The following is a 23648-nucleotide window of genomic DNA, read 5'->3' as shown; positions in this document are numbered from 1 at the left end:
ACATTTTTATTAGCTAATAAAACTAAGCTTGGCTTAAATTTGTAGAGAAGGAGGAAAACAACCAAAATGCTTACACTAGCACAGCATGCTTATGTTAAATATTTGTAGAAATAAAAATCTATCAATATTACATGAAAACTGATAGTAAGTCAAAAAACCTGCTGACCTGAAGCTCTTATATACCCAAATAACATTCCCACTGGACTACACAGTAAAACTTCCATTGGCTTCAACTGTGCAGGTCAACTGGGTGAAGAGAGATCAACCAGCTCCCACATTGGACTGTGCTGCAATCTTACACTGTTTTAATTATTTAGGAACGATCTCTTGTAAAAAAAAAAGAAAAGAAAAAAGTGTCTCATCTAGACATGGAACCTGCTGATACTGCCCTCCTACTTGAACTTGAGTCTACTATCTCTGAAAACAACACTCTGGTTTAACGCACAGCACTGGCCTCCAGAATAGATGCTACAGAGCTTTCCCTTATTTTAGGCTGTATTTTAAGTCGGGAAGTGTTGCCATTTAAACCAATGCCCTATAACATGGGGGAGTTTGCTGTGCCCTATCTTTGCTGCTTTTTGATGCCAGTATAGAGAAAGAGGAGAAGCCCAGGCCCTGAAAAGACCTTCAATCAGCCTAAGAAAACTGTTGGGGCAGTTCCCGCACCGTCCCGGGGGCTGAAGGCCTTTGTGTCCCGAGGAAAGGCCAAAGTGAGGGTGCTGTCAGAAACCTTCAACTGGCCTGAGAGAACGCTGTTCTGATTTTTCTAACACTTGTTTTTTCAACAATTTAAAATTGTCAACCACCTTGGGTGCCTTGGCAGTGGTATATAAATGCATAAATGCATAAATAAAAACAATGCATGCATGCATAAATAAATAAATGTGCTTTTATTCCTAAGAGCTGCTGGCTTTCTGAGGTTGAGGCGCCTCTTCCTCTGCTTTCTGTATTTTGACTTGTTTGTGGTTTGTTATTGGTTATCAGCTAGTCTATTCACATGGTGTATTGTCTTCACCATTGGTCATGTTAGCCACTCTGTGGGGCCTAATCCAAAGGCAAGAGAATAATATTTTGAATAAATAAAGTAAAATTAAATATATATATATGGAGAAATTGCATCCATGTTGGCAAGCAGCAAATCATTCATGTGCAGCAGCCTGGGTTGGCTGGGACCATGTGGTTTCTCACAGGGCACTGTAAACTACTAACACTAATGTTTTCTGGCAGTGTGGAGGTGGACCACATAGTGAACCTCTGTACATGACCCAGGAGCAGCTGCGATTTCAAATTGCCTTCATAGGGCAGCCATTTGGTGTGAAGCAGGCCTGTGTGTTGACCATACTTACCATGTATACTTCGCAACAGATACAGAGACCGTTGTTCTTTGTGAATGAATGTGCAAGGTCTAGCAAAGCTGGTCTTGTCATGGGTCCTCCTGTTAATACTATACACTGAGGCCTGTGAAGGTGAAAAGGGATGCATTAAATTCTGTAATGCATTTGTGCAACAGCAAACTGTGGCCCACTTCCATGGCAACCTTACCTGAAATTTTTCACATGATCATCCACTGTAGTTAAATCCAGTGCACTGTCAATGGCATTAATGTAGTAAAGTGCCTGAGCAGATGACCCCCAATTTACCTCTGTTGTTGCAGAGAAAAATATCATATATTACATAATGGTTAGTTTCCGCATTCTTTTACAGAAGTCAGCCATTTTTGATAAGCCAGAGCCATGGAAATTTGACTTTCATGTGTGAGATGCTAAACAGACTTATGGAACAATCCTATGGATTTTTAGACAGAAAAAGTCCCAACAACTTTCAGCGTTCCCCAGCCAGTCATGCTGGCTGGAGAACAGTGGGAGTTGTAGGACTTTTTCTGGCTAGACATGCATAGGAGTGCACCTTTAGGCTACAATCCTATATCCACTTACTTAGGCCCCAGTGAACTCAGTGGGACTTACTTCTGAGTAGATATGTATAGGATTGCACTGTCAGCTCATTATACTGAAAGAAACGTTTAATAGTGGAATATTTTTCTTAAGCAAGGATCTTTGCTTGCTCATATATTTTTCTATTTAGTGAAATGCTCACTGTAGTTCAAACTATCCTTTTAATGTAATCTCCCCTCTCTCTTACATAATATGGTTAAAACAGCTATTAAAATCCCTTCTTTGCAGGTTGACTGCAGGTAGACATATATGCATGTCTACTCAGAAGTAAGTTAGGGTGAGTTCATTGGGGCTTATTCCCAGGTAAACAGGTACAGAATTGCAGTCTCAAGTGCTTGCCTATTTATGTAGATGGGCATATGATTTCCTCATTATAAATACAGGCAGAAGAAAATGTGGCATATATTAATAAAAGGGGGATGTCTTTTATCCTGCATTGAGTTCGGGGTTAGACTAGATGAACTTTAAGGTCCCTTCCAATTCTATGCTTCTGTGAATACAGTCAAGCATATGGGTCCCATACTCTTTAATGTAGTACTGCTGCTCTTAATCTCAGTTACTGGGGAAACATTTTTTATTTGTTGTGTGAAAACACTTGACAAATTCAGATCTCAAAGCATGATTTATCATGTGTTCCTAAATGTATCAACTCAGAAATAAACCCCACTGAGTTCAATGGGACGTACCCCTGTGTAAATGTGTACAGGGTTGCAGCCTCAGACTCCAAAATGTATTGGAGGGTGATGTTGCACTCCTGTCCTGCTTGTAGGTTTGCCGTGGGCAGCTGCTTGGCCGCTGTGTGAACAAAATGCTGGACTAGATGGACCCTTGGTCTGATCCAGCATGGCTCTTCTTTTGTATTAAATGGTCTTGCACATAATGAGTGGGTAATTGAAACAAAACTATATTCTCAGCCTGTAGTAGGAGTTGTTCAGGGCTCCAGGCATCCTGGAACTAGAACCTTGTAGCCCTGTTTACAGCTTGTGGAGGAGACCATTTTTCTTTCCCATCCTATGTAAAGCTACAGAGTTCAAGATCATGGCAGAGTGTGAGTCCTGAACCTAGGGATCCTATTACTGTGTATGGGGAGAAGGGGAATTTTTTGTATCTTCATGGCTTCTTCATCTCCAAGATACTGTAAGTTCTTAGAGATTCAAGCAGGACAGGTCACTCACTCTCTCTTCATTTCCCTTCCCTTCCCCTTCCCTTCCCTTCCCTTTTTTTAACTGAAATCTTTAATATTCCATGACACAACTCCCCTCAACCATAGATTTAATTGCTAGACCAGCACAGTCTGCCTGTGCAGATGGTATCATTATATAGTTTAATCACAAAGTGGCACTGGACTTAGGTGTATCTGGGTGGAGTCAGGAGTTTCCTATTGCTCTTCTGTTCATGTTGGACAGAAACAAGTTCTTGTCTAGTTTTCTGACTGGTATTTCCTCTAAACCTATGGTACAGCCTGATTTATGGTTCTTTTAATTTAGACCCTTCCTCCCACCCCACTTCCCTGGGGTGGATGTAAAAGCTTCCTGTAGAAAACTGTGGAGAAATCTGGGATTTTAGCAAGGTGTGATTGGGCAGGAGCATGCCCCAAACCCAAAATGTAATTCCAAGGACCGAATTTCCTATCTCTGGTATTTAGTGTGAATTCGGAAGTTTGATCTTCAGACAATGAGATGAGTTACTCTAGAATTTTGTTGTCTCTATGCCCTTAACATTCCATAGGTCCTGGAAGCTCACGGGGCTATTTTTGGAGGGGTTTAAAAATAATTCACAAACTTATTTATTTCTGCATATCCAAATATATAGAAACCACCTTATTTTTGAGTGGGCCTGTTTGGCTTCCATATTGATAGTACGTTAATGTGAGGCTGTAGCGGAATGACTATTAGATTAAAAGATTAGGTATAGCAGGATGTTACAGTGGATGTGAATACTCTCTGAATAAAGACTGAGTTGTACTGTTCATAAAAGACTCATTAGCAGATGTATGTTTGGAGTCAGAAAAACACAGTTTTTCAGAAGTTGCTTTCTGAGCAATCTCCCTAGAGATTTTTCTAGCAGGAGAGAGTGAGTGTGCCAGATGAAAGCAGCAGCAGCCACCTGACAGGTAGAATAATCTAAGGTAGGAGTGAATAAATCGTTCTTAGGAAAAAATGGTGTTTAAAAAAACATATTTCTGCTGGGGTTGGATTAAAAGCACATGGGGAAAGGAGGAAAATAGAGGAAGGGGATAGATTAGGGCAGGCTTCCCCAAGCTGGCACCCTCCAGATGTGTGCCTGGGGGATACTGGGAGTTGTAGTCCAACACATCTGGAAGGTGTCAGATTGGGGAAGCCTGGATTAGGGAATAATTTAAAGCAGTATGCTCCTCTTATATTCCTTTGGATACATCTGCTTATAGGTAAACTAGGCATGATGGCAACATATCCATGGGCAGTATCCAATGGTGTCACTCCATTAGCGCAAATGATGTGCTAGCGAAAACTAGGTTCTGAACTATGTGGAAGAGAAGACTCCAACTAAAGTTACATCTGAGCAAGAAGTTTTGCATTATGCTTGTGCAACTTGTTGTACAACACACTGTACAAAACTCTTGTGCAACCCGTTGTGCAACCTGTTGTGTAACTGCTTGCACAACTGATTGTGTAAGTGTAATGAGCAACTGCTTGCACAACAGACAGATTCAGCAATGCCCTGCTAGCGCTATTTGAGTTTGCGGAATGGATACTACCCCATATTTTTAAACATGGATCTGTCCGAATTACATAGAGCTTTTCTACACAAGGCATTTGTTGTATGCTCATCATTCCCTGCTCATGGTTGTTTACAGCTCATGACCCTCCAGTTTCACTTCTGTTTGTAAACAGCACTTTCCAACAAGGTTTTTTTGAGCAGGGAAAATGGGGGCATTATTTCTGATTGGTGAAAGAAAGTGCTATTTTCTTTTTGTGTATTTGCGCTATTCTGCTACACCTCAGTGCCACCTAGAAGTTGTGTAGCAGAAAAGCATGAAAGAAAATGCTCCTTGTGTAGTGCTCGGATCTCAATTCTGCAATGACACCAAAAGTAGATGCAACAGATTAACAGCTCATGTAGAAAAGCCCGTAGAAACAAAGGAGTAAGGAGTCCATTTTTAACAGCAAATACAGTAGTGGTAAAAGAGTTCAACAGTTAAAAAAAAGAAAAAAGGAAATAATAACATTCCCTAATATTGCGAATCTCCTTTTCTGAACCACTCAGTAGTCTTTTATATGCCGGGGCAATCCCTCTTCCATATTTATTTTCTCTCACAGAGTTGCCCAGTCTTACCTGGTTTCTTGTATGTCACATAAATATAAAGAAAGAGCTCAATAGCATAAGTGATGAGAGCTGCCCACCAGTTGATGACAAACATGACTCCGCAGCACAGCACGGCTCCGAAAAGGGACACCCACATGTTGTAATACCTGAAAGCGGGTCTCCAACCTATGGAAGTCGGAACAAGTGGGTAAGTGATTAGAAAGAGAAAGAAGAGTGAAACTGTGCCTGTCAGATTATCAGCCTCACTTTATTAAATTTCTATCCCACTTTTCCACACGGAAGTGGCTATTTTAATCATAGATACCAGTACATGCAAGACTACATGCACACTTCTTGTTTACTGCACTAACAACTGAGAGAATTAGAAGAACATGGCATGCACTGGCATGTGTACTGTAGCAGGCAATAGTTTTTCAGAGACTTGGAGGCTGTATTCTAGAGAATTCATTTATTCCAACATTTTGTTTGCTTTATCCAACTGGGTTTGTACATTTTTGTAATATTTCAAGCAGACTCCTTGAAGAGCTGAAACTAGTCCTCAGATGCATGTCTGGTCCTGCTGGAATAAATCTCTGTGTATTTTGTTCAGATTATTGCATGCACATATTGCATAGTGCTTGTGACACGTGCCTGGAGTAGTTTTGGAATGATTTTTAAGGTGGTGGTGCAAAATTACTTTTTTTTTTTTTTTCAGTATCTGGAAGGATGAATGCTCATTTGCTTATAACATAAAATCTCTGTCCCACCCCCCTCTCTCTATATCAAAATCTATATCGAATCTATATCAAAATATATTTTAATATATTTTAAAGCACATAACAAAGATTAGTATAATAAGTGCTCATGGATATATCAAGAAGTCTTATCTTTTGTTTGTACTGAATCTAGTGCCAGTCAACTTAACTGGGCGACAGTGAGTTCTAATGGTATGAGAGAGGGAAGGGGGGGGAAATCTCTTTACCAACTTCATCCGTACCATGCATACTTCTATAAATCTCAGTCACGTTCCCCATTAATTGCCTTTTTTAGTTTTGTTTTTTAGTTTAGCAAAAAGAATATGCCTAAGGGGAAAGATGGTAGAGGATGGAAGTCTCTGTGCAATCATAAAAGCTACCTTCCTGCTCTGCTGCAGGTGCTAGTATATCCTCCTGTAGTTCAGTGCTTTTTTATATAGCTGCTGCATACAGCCCATTAGGAACTGAATGGGAAGGAGGGAGCCATTCCCCCTTGAGCATATGCACTGACAGTGGGAGCAGGAGCCTGCCAAAATACTATCATAGCTTTAGAAAGTTCCAAAGCAAGAATGAGGGTGTGAAGAGAACCCACATGTGCAACTGCACAGATGACAACTCAAAGAACCACAGCTGCAGGGAAGCAACCTGTTTATATACAATTATGCATGGTGTGGAAGAAGGGGGGGCGTAAGGAAATGTCGCACACTCTCCCATAGTACAAGAACTTGGGGTCACCCAATGAAACTGATTGGCTGCAGATTCAGGACAGACAAAAGAAAGTAGTTCTTTGCACAGTGCTTAATGAAGCTATGACATTTACAGCTATGGGATATATTGATGGCCACTAGATGGCTTTCCCCTTCATGGATCACTGCCTTGTTGTGGTGAAGGGGCTTGCGTAACTCAGTGAAGCCATAAGCTATGCCGTGCAGGGCCACCCAAGATGGACAGGTCATGGCAGAGAGTTCTGACAAAATGTGGTCCACTGGAGAAGGAAATGGCAACCCACTCCAGTATTCTTGCCAAGAAAACCCCATGGAACATATCACAAGGCTAAAAGATATGACGTTGGAAGATGAGCCCCTCAAGTCGGAAGGTGTCCAATATACTACTGGGGAAGAGCAGAGGGTATTTCCAAGTAGCGCCAGAAAGAGTGAAGCAGCTGGGCCAAAGCCGAAAGGACACTCAGCTGTGGATGTGTCTGGTGGTGAAAAGAAAATCCGATGCTGTAAAGAACAATATTGTTTAGGAACCTGGAATGTCAGATCAGTGAATCAAGGTAAGCTGGAGGTGGTCAAACATGAGATGGCAAGACTGAACATCGACATCTTGGGAATCAGCGAACTAAAATGGACAAGCATGGGCGAATTTAATTCAGGTGACCATTATATCTACTACTGTGGGCAAGAATCCCTTAGAAGAAATGGAGTAGCTCTCATAGTCAATAAAAGGGTGGGAAAAGCAGTACTGGGGTACAATCTCAAAAATGATAGAATGATCTCAGTATGAATCCAAGGCAAACCATTCAACATCACAGTAATTCAAGTCTATGCCCCAACCACTGAGGCCAAAGAAGCTGAGGTTGATCAGCTCTATGAAGACCTACAACACCTTCTAGAACTAACACCAAAAAAAGATGTCCTTTTCATCATAGGGGATTGGAATGCTAAAGTAGGAAGTCAAGAAATCACCGGGATAACAGGCAAGTATGGCCTTGGTGTACAAAATGAAGCAGGACAAAGGCTAATAGAGTTTTGCCAAGAGAACACTCTGATCATAGCAAACACTCTTTTCCAACAGCACAAGAGGCGACTCTACACATGGACATCACCAGATGGTCAATATCGAAATCAGAGTGATTATGTACTTTGCAGCTAAAGATGGGGAAGCTCCATACAGTCAGTAGAAACAAGACCTGGAGCTGACTGTGGCTCAGATCATAAGCTTCTTGTTGCAAAATTTCGGCTTAAATTGAAGAACGTCGGGAAAGCCACTAAACCATTCAGGTATGACCTCAATCATATCCCTTATGAATATACAGCGGAGGTGAGGAATAGATTTCAGGGATTAGACCTGATAGACAGAGTGCCTGAGGAACTATGGACAGAGGTTCATAACATTGTTCAGGAGGCAGCAACTCAATCCATCCCAAAGAAAAAGAAATGCAAGAAAGCCAAGTGGCTGTCTGATGAGGCTTTACAAGTAGCTGAGGAAAGAAGGGAAGCAAAAAGCAAGGCAGAAAGGGGAAGATATATCCAACTGAATGCAGACTTCCAGAGAATAGCAATGAGAGACCAGAAGGCCTTTTTAAATGAACAATGCAAAGAAATGAGGAAAACAATAGAATGGGAAAGACTAGAGATCTTTTCAAGAAAATCGGAGATCTCAAGGGAACGTGTTGTGCAAAGAAAGGCATGATAAAGGACCAAGAAGGCAGGGACTTAACAGAAGCAGATGAGATTAAGGGGTGGAAAGAATACACAGAAGAACTGTACAGGAAAGATCTTAATGTCCCTGATAGCCATGATAGTGCGGTCACTGAACTTGAGCTGGACATCCTAGAGAGTGAAGTCAAGTGGTCTTAGGAAGCACTACTAACAACAAAGCTAGCGGAGACTACAGTATTCCAGCTGAGCTATTTTAAATCCTAAAAGATGATGCCGTTAAAGTGCTGCACTCAATATGCCAACAAATTTGGAACACTCAACAGTGGCCACAAGACTGGAAAAGGTCAGTTTACATTCCAATTCCAAAGAAGGGCAACGCCAAAGACTGTTCAAACTACCGTACAATTGTGCTCATTTCACATGCCAGCAAGGTGATGCTCAAAATCCTACAAGCTAGGCTTCAGCAGCATGTGAACCAAGAACTACCGGAAGTACAAGCTGGGTTTTGAAGAGGCAGAGGAACTAGAGATCAAATCGCCAACATTCACTGGATCATGGAGAAAGCAAGAGAATTCCAGAAAAACATCTATTTCTGCTTCATTGACTATGCTAAAGCCTTTGATTGTGTGGATCACAACAAACTGTGGCAAATTCTTAAAGAGATGGAAGTTCCAGACCACCTTACCTGTCTCCTGAGAAACCTGTACGGGGGTCAAGAAGCAACAGTAAGAACCGGACATGGAACAACCGATTGGTTCCAAATTGGGAAAGGAGTACGACAAGGCTGCATATTGTTGCCCTGCTTATTTAACTTATACGCAGAGTACATCATGAGAAACACCAGGTTGGATGAATCACAGGTCGGAATTAATATTGCCGGGAGAATTATCAACAACCTCAGATACGCAGATGATACCAACCTAATGGCAGAAAGCAAAGAGGATCTAAAGAGCCTCTTGTTGAGGGTGAAAGAGGAGAGTGCAAGTGCTGGTTTGAAACTCAACATTACAAAAACTAAGATCATGGCATCTGGCCCCATCACTTCCTGGCATATAGAAGGGGAAGAAATGGAAGCAGTGGCAGATTTTATTTTCTTGGGCTCCAAGATCACCGCAGACGGTGACTGTAGCCATGAAATTAAAAGGCGCTTGCTCCTTGGGAGGAAAGCTATGGCAAACCTAGACAGCGTAGTAAGAAGTAGAGACATCACCTTGCTGACAAAGGTCTGCATAATCAAAGCTATGGTTTTCCCAGTAGTAACGTATGGCTGTGAGAGCTGGACTATAAGGAAGGCTGGGCGCCGAAGAATTGACACTTTTGAACTGTGGTGCTGGAGAAGACTCTTATGAGTCCCCTGGACTGCAAGGAGGTCCAATCAGTCAATCCTAAAGGAAATCAACCCTGACTGCTCATTGGAAGGACAGATACTGAAACTAAAGCTCAAATATTTTGGCCACCTAATGTGAAGAGAAAACTCACTGGAAAAGACCCTGATGCTGGGAAAGACTGAAGGCAACAGGAGAAGGGGACGGCAGAGGATGAGATAGCTAGATAGCATCACCGATGCAATGAATATGAACTTGAGCACTCTCCGGGAGAGAGCGGAGGACAGGAAGGCCTAGCGTGCTATGGTCCATGGGGTCACGAAGAGTCGGACACGGCTTAACAACTGAACAACAACAACAACAGATGGCTTTAAAAGGGAATTAGACGAATTAATGGAGGTAAGCAGCTATTCACCATGATAGCTAGATCAGATGGAACCTCCAGGTCGATTGACAGAATAATGCCACTGAATTCCAGTTGCCAATGGTGGTGGTGATGGAGAACTAGTGGGAAAGGGTTATTGTCTTCCTGTCTTGCTTGTGGACTTCCCAAAAGTATTTGCCTGGCTACCGTGGGAAACATGATGCTGGACTAGGTAAACCTTTGATCTGATCCAGGAAGGCCTTTCATATGTAGGTGGCAATAGATGACATCTGCACTGAGACTCTACAGCAGATCTCAAGGAATAGGGAGGCACATGTAAGAGGTACCTCTTAAGGTATGCAGGACCCAGGCTATTAAGGGCACAATCCTATGCCAGTTTAGACAGAAAGAACTACAACTCCCAGCATTCCCCAGCCAGCATGGATTGCACCCTTGGAGTATTAAAGCTGAGCACCAGCACCCTGCATTGAGCTCAGAAGAACGGTCATGTTAAGGACAGTTACCAGCACTGAGGATATACTCCTGGTTTTTTACAGATGTCTATAGCTTAAATCTAGGAATCATCTGGCATCTCTGTTTGCAAAACCCATTTTTAAAACATTGGTTGTTATTATATCATCATCATCTGCTGTTCCTCCTCCTGCTGTTGCTACCCATTCCTGCCCCTTTTACTTTGTGGAGTTAAACCTTTGAGGGGCTAGTCCTGATAAATATTGGTTTGTATAATTCTGGCTTTTCTTCTTCTTTGTTATGTTAAAGCTTTTTCTTGCTAGAAGGTAAAGATGATGGGTTGGGTGGAGGGCACACAGTTTGCTGATCTCTGCCAGTTGCTCTTCAGAATAGATTGCTTTTAATAAAATAAATACTAACAAAGCAATTTTATGCTTTATGCAAGCTTCTTGGTAAGTCCCACTTCGTTCAGTGGTACTTACTCCCAAGTAAATGAGCATAGGAGGATTGTATACCTAAGATATAAGGCAGGACTTATATCTAACATGGATCATCCTAATAATGGAATGACAGATGTTGCTGTGCAGAATCATTTCTGTCTTATCCATGCAGTTATGAGCACTTGTTACTGAATTGGTATGGGCCACCACAATTAGCTGAAGGAAAAGAGCAATAAAGGAGAAATGGGTATTGCTTTTCTTTTTTCTTTTGGAATGAATCCAGACCTTAAGTAATCACAATATCCTAACCCGTGAGCATACAAAGTGTATACAGCAATTGGTACTGAGGTCCCTGCTAGTATGGATCTGATCTGCAATTGTTTAGCTCTGCAGATAATTATGGGACGTCTGTCTTTTTAAACCTGCCCTCTGATCAGGAAGCAACATGAAAACTGATAGGTAGGGAGTTAATATATATATTTATATCACCATGGTGGTTTCTTCCATGCTGGAAATAAGGCTATTTCTCCTCAGCTGAAATAAATATCTCCATGTGGTATGATGAGTGATTTGCAGCAAAAGGAAGTTGCCTCTGCTATGAGTAAATAAGTAGGGCTGCAAGCTTTAAGCTCTGGATCTAGTTGATTGATCAGTAGCAGCTGGGAGTAAAGTGCACACTATTTTCTGAGGGTGGTAAAATCTGAATAATGACCTGCCTTTCTAACAATGAGAGGAAGCTTTTGTTTATTAAAATACTATTATTGCATATTTCCTCCAATATGTCAAAAAGGCACAAATTCTGAGATTTGGTAATATGCAAATCATATTAATGTAATTGATGTAAAAGCAGACAATTCATCAACAAAAAACCTTGATCAGTGGATACCACTAATAAAAAGACCACAAAATGGGTGGTATGGGGCTGGGGGATCAACAGGTGAAAGGTGATATAAATGCACTGAATTTTAAAATTCAATATTTTTCTTGGACATGTCGATTGGACACTCTCCTCTTTTTGTGCATTTTAGCAGGGTATGACACGCCCCTCCCCCCAAAAAATCTGGTAAAAATGCCACCATTTAAAAAAAATTCTGTGGTTTTCAAATCTCAGTAAAAAAAAAAAAAGAGGTTTTTTGTTTTGGTGCTTGCTCCTTGGGAGGAAAGCTATGGCAAACCTAGACAGCATAGTAAGAAGCAGAGATATCACCTTGCCGACAAAGGTCTGTATAATCAAAGCTATGGTTTTTCCAGTAGTAACGTATGGCTGTGAGAGCTGGACTATAAGGAAGGCTGAGCACCGAAGAATTGACACTTTCGAAATGTGGTGCTGGAGTCCCCTGGACTGCAAGGAGGTCAAATCAGTCAAACCTAAAGGAAATCAACCCTGACTGCTCATTGGAAGGACAGATACTGAAGCTGAAGTTCAAATATTTTGGCCACCTAATGCGAAGAGAAAAGTCACTGGAAAAGACCCTGATGCTAGGAAAGATTGAAGGCAGAGGATGAGATGGCTATATAGCATCACTGATGCGAATATGAACTTGAGCACACTCCAGGAGAGAGCCTGGCGTGCTCTGGTCCATGGGGTCACGAAGAGTCGGACACGACTTAATGACTTAACGACTAAACAACAACAAACGTTGTACATTAGTCCAACATGTAGCTTAACCAATTTCTGTATATACCTACACAATATCTTAAACGCTTAGATATATTTTTTAAATACGGTAAACAATATTACATAATAATAATAATAATAATAATAAGCCACCAAGCCAATGCAGTCCATTAACCGTGTATGGTAGCCCACCAAGTGTTTAATAAACTGTTTTCGTTGCCTGCATGGGACTGGATTTGGTGGGGTGGATTTTTGTTTGTAATTTTGTTGCTATTTTGTCTGTAAAATATTTTGCCTGTTGCCTTGAACACCTTTGGGCTGGAAAACATGATAAATAATAAACTATGATTCTCAAGCACCTAACAGGCTGGACTACATGGCTGATAGCTTGCGTTTGACTTCGTAGGTCACAAGTTGTGCAGCCTTGATACATACTTACTGCCTTTCGGTCATTTCCATACGACTAATGAAACAGTTGTAACAGTGACCCACTAAAACCTATGTCACAATATAGCAAGTAGCCTCTAACGTAGTAAAACAAATTTCAGCATTTTATGCAATACAAATCTATCAGGAGGAGGACTAAACTGCATTTTTTAAAAAGCTGTGATTAACTGTATGGGGTACCTTTTAAGAGGAAAAGCGATTAATACAATGTATATATAAAACAAACAATTAATGAACTACAGCAGTGGTTTCCTGGGATGACTGCCCACAGAGGCAAGTTACTTGCTTATATTGAGAGCTTCTACAAATTATTTTGCAGATTGGCTGCAATATGTGGTATGGACAACAACTCAACGCTGTAACATTAGTCTTAAGACTCTCAACACCGCTGTCTGGGGACAGTACAAAGGGTTTGAAAAGTGAGCTAGCATATGCCTAATAGACATACGTGAAAATAGAACATGAAAACTAACCTGGAGATTTTGCATATGATGCGTGGAAACAAGAGAAATTGATAAGTGCGTATGAAGCCAAGAAGAAGTTGGAGATGATAGGAGCAATAGTGTTGAGTTCCGCTGTAAGAAACAATGACAGAATAGATGTTAGTTTAGAATTGGTTTAGGGTCGGCTCTATCATGAGGCAAAGTGAAATGGCTGCTTCAGCTTATTTGGGGTGTCATGAAAGGGCAGCAAATTGTTACTTGTTTAATTTGTTATCACTTCATTTTTACTGCCAAGGAGGGAGAGAAGTGCTTCTGGGATTTTCTCAGGTGCCAAAATAACTTGACTGGCCTTGGGTACTATGCACCTTGACTTAGGGTGGGATACCATTTGCTGTTTTGCCTTGGGCAGCAAAATGTATTGGGGGGGATAGCCCTGGGGGGGGGGACATCTGTTCCCTCACAGCCTAAGCCAGACCCAGAAGCAGCTGTACACCATTATCTGAGAAGATGAACCTCTCAGATAGCACATTTCTTTATTGATGCCCCTAAAAGTATTGCTACCTCATGCAAGCACCTGTCTGAGGGCCAAATATTACATCTACATTAATCCTATAGAAATATATATTAGTGCTTCTGAGACAAAAATATATTTGGCTAAATATTATTGGCCCATTTTTCTGACTTGCATATGTGAGAGCGGGATGGGCATCCATTGCTGGAAATCCAGAAACAATTTTGTTCAGTGATGATGTCTAAGGTTTGTGAGGGAAGAAGATCACAATTCCATCCCCTGTCTATTTGTACATCTTTGGAAGAGTTCCAGTGTACTAGATGTGGAATCTTGGCTGAGGCAATTACTTTCCTTTATTATATTAAAAGCACCTCTACACTAGAAATATATTGGTTTTATACCATTTTAACTCTCATGACTTCACCAAAGAAGTCTGGGAATTGTACTGTGATGAGATGCTGTGAATTCTCTGTTAGAGATCTTTTGTCTCTAAGTATGCCAGTGTGCCAGTGTGGTGTAGTGGCTAGAGTGTTGGACTAGGAGTCAGGAGATCCGGGTTCTAGTCCCTACTTGGACATGGTGGAAGCTCACTGGGTGACTTTGGGCCAGTCACAGACTCTCAACCCAACCCACCTCACAGGGCTGTTGTCACGAGGATAAAATGGAGGAGGAGGACTGTGTAAGCCGCCTTGGGTTCCTTAAGGAGGGGAAAAGGTGGGATATAAATGAAATAAATAAATAAATAAATAAATAAATAAATAAATAGTGCACTGTTGCAGGGGTGGCCTCATCTCATGTGGCCCTTGGCCTAGTTTCAAGCCCTCTGCACACTATTACTTCAGACCTGTGGCAAGAGTGATCTGTACTTCTCCCAACAGCCTGCTGGATAGAAAGAGAGAGAGAGAAGGGGGTGGCAGAAAGTGAGAGAAAAAGGGATGGCCCTGTCCACTTTTGGTTCTGGCTGCACCCCCTACTGGCTTCAACCTCACCTACTGTCAGCATGCATCCCCTGACAGATTATCCCTGAGGGAACAAGCCCTTGACAGAAAAAAAGGTTCCCCACCTAGTGGAGACTGGTGGCCCCAATCTCGGTGGGGCTGAGAATCCATTCTGGGTTTCAATCAGAACCAGCCAGAACTCTAAAGGAGCTATCCAAGGTGCTGACCCCCCCAAAAAAAAATAGGTTCAGCACCTCGGATAGCTATGTTAGCATTCTGGTTGGTTCTGACTGAAACCCAGAAGGGATTCACAGCCCCACTGAAATTAGAGCAACCAGCCTTCAATTCCCCCACCCCTGTATGACTGGATATGCAAAACATATTAGGATTAACTAATATGACATTTCTGACTCTTATTTTTTTGCACACACACTTCTGTACATCCCTTGAGAATGGCTCAACAGGGTTGTTCGACAATACCACCCAAAGGAGCTATGTACCACTTTAGGAACCACTGTTATCATGTGCCTTAAGTGATTGCATCATATTTGATGCTGCTGTGTGGAATGTATTGTTATGTTGTTGTTGTTGCTGTTTTTATATTTGAAATGTTGGATTTTGTATTTATGGTTGTCTTATTGATTTTACATTTGGGTTTATTTTTTATTTCAAAGTGGGATATAAAGAAATAATCATCATGGTTGAACTCTGAATCTGGGCAGAAATATTTTGTGCAAAGCTTTATACAGTGCAAAGCTAATTGTACATGCAGTACTTTTCTTATATGCAAAAGGATAGCCAAGGACTTTTCTTATGGCTCCTTCAAAAAGAGTAGCCATGGTATGCACCAAAACCAAAAAGTATTTTTGTACAGTGACAAAGCATTCGGTATTCACAATAGGAAACCAGGTACAAAATTAAAATATCAGAAGCCTAAAGAAGCTATGATCAAATGGGGAAGATTGTAGCTGAAATCTCCCAGGGATCAGTACTATGAGCCTATTATGAAGGGAGGTAGAATTCACTGTGCTAATGGTTTGGAACAGCAGGCCTTTGATTTATGTAAACATTTTTTTGGGGGGGGACCCTAGAAAGACGTTGGGGAAATGGCCTTCAAGGACAACTGCTTGATTTCTTAAGGTTCTGAGCAAGGCATACATATGCTGCAGGAGGTAACTGTAGACACTGAGCAACTGTGAAATCAAACAAAATATTTAAAAGAATAAAAACACCTTGGGTGTCCTCTTATTCCATTCTATTCAGTCAATAGCTTGGTTGTTCTTCCTGTTAGGATAATGGGAATCTTGCCACTGTCTGTACTTGCGTTAGGCATTGTCCTACTATCCAAACCCTTGTTTATCTGAAACTAGATGTGTGTGTGGGGGCAGGGGGGGGCCTTTTAAGGTATATTGCTAATGGAGCCTTTGTTTCCCCCTTAGCCTAGCTTGTATCTTTATTAGGATGATATATCTGCTCAACAGCCAGCACTACCCCATTTGGTGTTGCATGAGGCAATGCTAGTTCACCACTACTGTGTGGTAGCCATGGACAGACCAATGGGCCCACAGACATACAGGCAAGGAAGCAGTGACTGAGAAGAGGGGCGGTCTATGTGGTCCACAGACATCTAGGGCTTTTCTACAGGAGGCTGTTAATCCACCGTATCTACTTTCAGAACAAGTTTTTCCTTTTGCATTCTTATTAATAATCAATGGTAACAAACAGGTATTTTCTCCTTTTTTACATCTTTCACTACCTTAGCAATATGGAGGTGTTCTTTTTTTAATGTTTGGCTTAACATTGGGAATAATAGACTTTCTTGAAACATGAGGAATGATTTAAAAGTACGTTTGAGGGTTGATAATGTGTTTTTAAAAACTATTGGTGATAAATGGTATTTGTGATATACGCACCAATCAAAATAAAGGCCATAGCTATGAGGAAAGTAAGAACGTATCCTCTAATTGGCTCATTGTTTTTCCCATATCCTTTGGCAAAAAAGTGGAGTGCTCGGTAGATGTTATCCTTGCAGAGAGCCTGTCAAAAGAGCAGAACTTTGTTCAGAAAGGTTCCCCCCTGCCATAACAAAAAAGTTGCTTCAAAGCAAAAGAGTGGAATTATGGGCAGGATCTTACATTATTAGGAATGGTGTGGTTGGCTCAGTACAGTTTTATCCCATGCTGATCTGATAACATTTGAAACACAGAGGCCATGTGAGGGGGTGGATGATAAAATAACTTTAGTATTACTTTCCCTGGGAGACAATGGCAGTAGAATAACCATGTCATCCACCCGTCCTGCATGCTTTCCCTGCTTCAGACATTACATTATTTCTGTCTCAGATCAGAGATAATAGTGGGGATGCCCTCCAGGAGGGGTTTCCTTCAGGGTGTGTGGCTTGGAGGTGAAGCCCTGCTCCCTGGAGGAAATCCAGGGCCCCATCTATATGGGGCTTTTACTCTGGTTCTACTCCACCCCCAAATTGATAGTGTCAGATGACGCACACTGCTCTCTGTAGCTAGCCTAGTGTTTCTTGCCCTAAATCCATTTTTTCCCCCAAACTCATTTTGTGTCAGATTTTACTGTTACAGCGGCTTCAGTGCTATTCAGGAGTCTGTGTGACTTCAGCTGGCTTTGACACGGGCTGGTGGAAGTGGCACTGATGGGCGGAAGGGAAAGTAGCGTGGAGTGGGGGCATGGGGAGAGCAGAGGTGTAAACACGTCTACCCAGAAGTAACTCATTGCCTTCAGTTCCACGTTGCTGCTTCTCACTTTAAATAGTCATACGGCTTGGGCATGGAGGCGGGAGCCAGCCCTGCTGTTTTGAAACTCTGCAGCTACGAAGGAGCGCAGCTGAGAAACAGTAGATGCCTGTTGATTTGAAGCTGCACAGCTAAGAAAGAGTGGATGCCAGGTGGGATGATTTTTATGAACGTGTACTCAGAAGCACTACATTGAGCCTGTGTTTGTGTGTGTGTGGGGGGAAGCCTGTTGATTGGGCAGTTAATATACATCAAAGACAATGTGCTAGTCACTCTCCCTTCTCGTCAGGTTTGCGCTCTCTGCTCTCAGCACTTCTTGCACTTCCGCTCATTCTGCAGAAGTGTAGAATGCTGGCCTGCCCACCTCGTAAATGTGTGTATGTGGGGTATACAGGGTTTGCCATGGACATCTATCCATAAGCAAGTTCTGCATTGCACTTCATTGAACACGTGAGGGAGGAGGAGCAAGCCTCTGCTCATTGGCTGCCCCACACCTACACAATTGCTGACGTTCATTTCTACTTGTGGCGGGACTCCCCCACCCTACCCCACCCTGAACTAATGCGGCTCCAGTTCCCGTGTACACTTCAAAAGTGAAGGAATACAGCACCGCGTGTACCATGGAAAGAGCTAATTCGATTATGTGAAAATGTGGGATTTTCCCCAAATCCCTTCACGAAAGCTTTTCCGTTTAGATTGGCCCCAGGAGGCTCCAGGCCAGACTGGGGAGCCTGGTGGGCTGGATTAGGCCCATAACCCAGGGGCCCTGTATAATGGAGTGGTGTTGGTTGCAGCCATATAGAAGTGGAAAACCACACTGTTTTGGTAATGTAAATATTGGCTCTCAACTGGTACCACAGTAGCAGTGGGGGGAATATTGTTACTATTACCAGGGTGCCTTATTATAAGGCTAGCCTGCCATTAAACAGGTGGAATATCTGTCCAAGGGGCTGAATCCACAGAGGTGGCCATGTGGCCCCCAACTTTGTGTCATCAATACTGCCCATTGTCCAGTGGTAACTGGTGCCCAGGGGCTAGTGGGGTGCAGGACAAGGCAGATGCTCAATATTCTACTGAGCTTGCCAGAGAAGTACAAAGAGGAGAGGACCACATGTGGCACTTGGAAGCAGTGGAACAAATGTACTTGGTTGTGGGGGGACCTCTCTGCTACCAGTGGGTGGGAACAGGCAGGGGGTCGCTGCCCCATTTGCACCAAATATAGAGCAGCTTCTGCCATTATCATAAGTTCGTATGTCCGCTCCAACCGACCAGGTGTTGTAGAAGCCCAGCACAGGGGAGAAAGAATCAATTTCTTAGGCCCTTCTGGGTCATCCGAGTGTGATCTGGGAAGTGTGTATTAGCCCTAGAGAGGGGATCTGCAAATGTTGTGTTTGCCAAACATATGTATCAGCTGGTCAGCATATATGTGTTCCAACACATTATATGGTTCCACAGAAATACATAACAAGAAATGTTGCGCCTTTGTTTGTACCTGGAAAACCTTGGGTGCGCTGACAAGTGAAGCTAGTGCCGATGAAAGCGTAGCAGAAAATATTCCAGCGGTGATTAAGGGACCAAACCCTGAAACCATGCTCATAACCTTTTGGAGGGTGGGAGGAATACAAAAGAAAGTCATGAAACTCATGTAAGCAAAGGGGACAAACAGAACTCAAATATCTCCCATGTTTTCCACACTGAGGTTTCTTGCCTCTTCTCTATTATCTTTTAAGTCACCCATTAGAATCTTCTCCATGAGTTCTGTATTCAGCACAGCAAATTACTTTCATTGTCAAGAAAACAATTTCCTTGGTAATGGGGAAGAGTGTTTTGTAACTGAGTCCTGTCCTGTTCCCATGGAAGCCAAAGGCGTTTTTTAAAATTTCTTTTACAAATTGTGTTGTTCAGAACAGGATCATATTAAGAACAAAATGTTATAAGAAGCAAGTTAACTACATATTACAAAGTGGGCGATCTTCATATCTTCTAAAGAGAAGTTTGCATATGCAGTTATCTCAGATCCAGACTTTAGATATCAAATGATGGCATGCACCAATATAGTTATGGAAAGTTTCTATCAGCAGCTTCTTAGGTGTGCCTGAAGCAGTGACCTATACAGATGAGTTCAGGCTCTCTTTGGCACGTCGGTCTCATAAATTAGTGAGTCAAAACAGTAGATAAAGATGCTAACATTTGTTAGACCATATTTTAAAATAGACATGTAAATAATAAGTGTGAGTTCATGGTATAGACTTGTAAAAGTCAATTACTTCAAGGAACAAGCTTCCAAGTTCAGAAAACTCTAAATGGATTGGCTTGTTTTAATCTGCTGTCTAATTTAGCATTTCATTTAGCTGTGCAGGTTATAATCCATTGCTCTGATCCAAAGCTTTGCTTGTGTTCCAGTGTAGAAATAGAACGTTCTTGGGGATGGCTCCCTCCCACATTCGCTTCATATGAGGTAGCAAGACTGCATGAGCACCCTTGTGCATCAGCAGCATAGCCCTCCCCATTAAAGTGAGTGGAGAAGCTCTGGTCTGCATGGGATTCTGTGTACACATGAGAACAGCTTTGTGTCCATATGGAGTACATCCTTATAACAGCCCTCTGAAGTAAGACATCAAGAGAGCAATCCTATGGTCCCTGGGTGAGTGTCCCAGGGACCATAGGATGGCTCGAGAAACCCCTCCAAGGTTGGAGACCGTGCTCTGACCTCAGAAGGGGGACTCAGAGCTCTAACCCCAGACCCCTCCCCCTCGCAGCTGGAGTGGAAAGAACCATGCCAGCTGCTTCTCCGAGGTCATAAAAGTGACCTCAGAGGAGGAAGAAAGGGCGGCTGTGGTGGGAGGGGAGGGGAGGAGACCAGAGAGGCCAGGATACAAGTTCTCCTGAACCTCCTCCATCCAGCTTCCTTCCCTCTCTTTCCAAAGAGCTCTCGCTAGACAGGCTGAAAAGCCCATCCAGCAAAAGTACAGGAGATTGGAGGGCGGGGAGATTCCCTCTGCCGCTCCTCCCACCTTGCCGACTTCAGCCTGGCAGGGCTAAGGAATCTCGGAAGATCCCAAGTTGAAACCAGCTGCCCAAATATTTTTGGTTAAAGTAATTTTCTTCACTAGGCAATGTACAACAGAGCACATATACAGACCTCCCAACATGAAATACGGAGACATTTTTCTCCTCTTAATACTATAACCTGGGGCCCTCCTGTGAAGCTGAATGGTGGGAGATTCAGGACAGATACAAGGAAGAACTTCTTCACACAGTGCATAAACTATGGAATTAATTTCCACAAGATGTAGTGATGGCTACCAATTTCGATGGCTTTAAAAGCCATCAACAAATTCCTGGAGGAGAAGGTTATCAATGACTACTAGTCCTGATGGCTATATGCTACCTCCAGTATCAGAGGCAGTATACACCAGTTGCTGGGGAACATGGGAAGGAGGGTGCTGCTGTACTCATGTCCTGCTTCTGGGTTTCCCGCAGGCAGCTGGTTGGCCGCTGTGTGAACAGAGTGCTGGACAAGATGGACCCTTGGTCTGCTCCAGCAGGGCTCTTAGGTTCTTAGAGGTTTGCTCAGGAACATAGGAAGCTGCCTTACACCAGGTCACACTATCTGTGTGTCTTGCCTACTATTGTCTGCTTTAATTGTCAGAGACTTTCCAAGGTTTCTAGCAGGGTTCTTTTCCAGCCCTGTTAGCTGATACTGTTTTAACTAGAGGTGCCAGAGATTGAACTTTCTCTGTACAAAGCTTAGACTCTACCACTGAGCTATGGTCCTTCCCCATAAGCTAGGATTCTACTTCCTGACATTTTGTGTAATGAGGTATGTAAACTACTGGCTGAGTGCATTAGTTACTACATCAAAGGTACGGTAGATTGTCTTTCATTTCAGATCATATACCTTAGCTGAGTTGTTAGTACAGATATTGAAAAACCAGTGTGTGTGTATGTTAGTTTGTGTTATTATATATAGTGTGTAGTTTGCTCAGTTGTACAACACACATATGATTATATGAATTGCATAATTAGAGCTCTTTTGAACCTGGAAATTATTCATCAGCCCATAATCACATGTCTGGATTTTACAGCTGGAGAAATCATAGCCTAGGGCACAAGCAGATGATCCATTGCAATTCATTCCGGATACAACTGTATCATTGATATTCCCGGTAGCATCACGTACGACACAAGCAGCTGTGGAAACAACAGTGCATTATTATTTCTCTTCCTTGTGACAACGGGAGAATATTCTCCTCATCTTCAGTTGCTTATGATCTATATGCATTTCCGCCTCTATTATCGTGGGGTGGCGAGCTTTTCTTTTCTTTTTACATTGCAAATAATGGCATCATTCATTAAGGCAATATCATTAGTGCTCTATATTTTGTACAGGACCTATTGTACATTTAACAAGGTAGAACATGTGTGAAATTTACAAATGGCCAATATTTGACCCACACAAACGTCCTTAACCTTAAGGGACATTTGCAGTTTCTGAAAGAGAGTGGGGACTGATGGAAGACCAGGAATCCCTTTCACAATTTGTAAATTCACCGTTGATTTAAATCTATATAATGCTAATTGGGGATTGTGATTTTCAGTCTGTGTTTTTACTCACTAATATACATCTGTTTTACTGCATAGCAAATCCATAAGAACAAAAAGTAATAAGAATGATCTTATTTAAAACATGCTTTTCTATATTAATTATGACTCTGGACTGGAATGCAAAAATATGCTTCCTACTCACCTGCGCAGATTGCTACACCTAGATAAGCAATAGTTGTAAGCAGAATGGCCAACATAGTTCCTTTGGGTATAGCTGCTTGTGGATCCTGTAATAATAAAAGAAAAAGACTGCAATGAATTCTTGCATGAAGAAATATATGGGCATTATGTATAAAAAAATTTGCTGATCCTCTGTATTTTTTTTCATTTATATACAGATCTGGTACAGAATGTAATTCATGAGAATCTCAGCAATTTTTTAAAAGTTCTAGTCCTCATGATAATGTGGCAGTGTGTCTGAAATTGTGTAGGCATTCTGGTGCTTTTGTGTAGCACTGCAGGGAGGTGTTTTTTTTTAAATTACCTTAGTTCATTCACTGTCTTTATGCACACATGTTGAAGTCTTTCGCACAACACAACAACCCAGAATATGTGTTGTCATTCAATTCTGGGTTGTTGTCAAATCATGGGTTGTTGTGTTGTGTGAACCAGGTCAATGCTAACCCATGGTTTGTTGCCTTACCCAGAGTTTGTCTGGCAGATGATCAAACAAACTGTGGTTTGTTTTCTCAATCCCTGGGTTTGTTTTCCTCCTTCTTTGCCCACTTCCTCCCTGTAACCCAAATGCCTTTGCTCTGCTGTAATATGAGCATGTAGAACAGCTGGGTTTTTTTTTTACTGCTCTTGCCAGACATCTCTGTAGTCTGGCGAAACAAGCCCCAGCTCTGGTTTCGCACATAACATCCACCCATGGTTTAAATAACCCAGAATTCACAACCCAACAACATATCATGGGTTGTTTTTCTCGGTTGTTTGTGGTTAACAAAGCATGGTTTGTTAGCGCAGCCACATTCCTGCATCACAACAACCCAGAATTCAATGACTCATGCCATGGGTTCATGTTATGTATGAGCTAGGGGTGGAAACTGTAAAAACCATGCAGCCTATTTTAAAAACAACACCCCACTAACTTACTCATAACTGGATGTAGTTAAAGGGTAATATATGTTTTGATTATCTAAACATTGATGAAAAGCTGGAGCTTCCTTTACAGAATAGTAAAATACAGTATTATAGTGGTTTCAAAATGACATTTAGAATTCCACCCGGAAGTTTGCTCCACATATTGCTAACCGCATGACTAGACTGCAGAGGTTATGAGTGCTCTGTCTGTTAATGTGGACTTTTGGAGTCACATGTCAACATGTGACAGTAAGTTTAC

At 42.1% G+C, this 23648-nt stretch overlaps 1 protein-coding gene and 1 long non-coding RNA gene across 6 annotated transcripts in view; one reads left to right on the top strand and one right to left on the bottom strand.

Annotated features, from left to right (window-relative positions):
* The window catches only part of LOC146337119 (uncharacterized), an 88241-nt gene that overhangs the window by 37266 nt on the left and 27327 nt on the right, over positions 1–23648 (top strand). The window lies entirely within an intron of this gene.
* Positions 1–23648, bottom strand: part of SLC12A1 (solute carrier family 12 member 1) — a 64249-nt gene that overhangs the window by 18441 nt on the left and 22160 nt on the right. For both annotated transcript variants that reach the window (XM_084817112.1, XM_084817113.1), the window contains exons 9-16: positions 22449–22533; positions 21741–21892; positions 19191–19298; positions 16850–16973; positions 13518–13619; positions 5268–5423; positions 1543–1642; positions 1347–1458 (exon numbers count right to left, since the gene is read on the bottom strand). In XM_084817112.1, coding sequence (XP_084673238.1) covers positions 1347–1458; positions 1543–1642; positions 5268–5423; positions 13518–13619; positions 16850–16973; positions 19191–19298; positions 21741–21892; positions 22449–22533 — 939 coding nt within the window. The remainder of the gene's footprint in view (positions 1–1346; positions 1459–1542; positions 1643–5267; positions 5424–13517; positions 13620–16849; positions 16974–19190; positions 19299–21740; positions 21893–22448; positions 22534–23648) is intronic.

This window comes from Heloderma suspectum, chromosome 11, assembly GCF_057233095.1.
Source record: "Heloderma suspectum isolate Gila_16-S chromosome 11, 16-S_ref, whole genome shotgun sequence".
Taxonomy (NCBI): domain Eukaryota; kingdom Metazoa; phylum Chordata; class Lepidosauria; order Squamata; family Helodermatidae; genus Heloderma; species Heloderma suspectum.
Note: the sequence above shows the minus strand (reverse complement) of the source record. Positions and strands in the feature narration are given on the sequence as shown.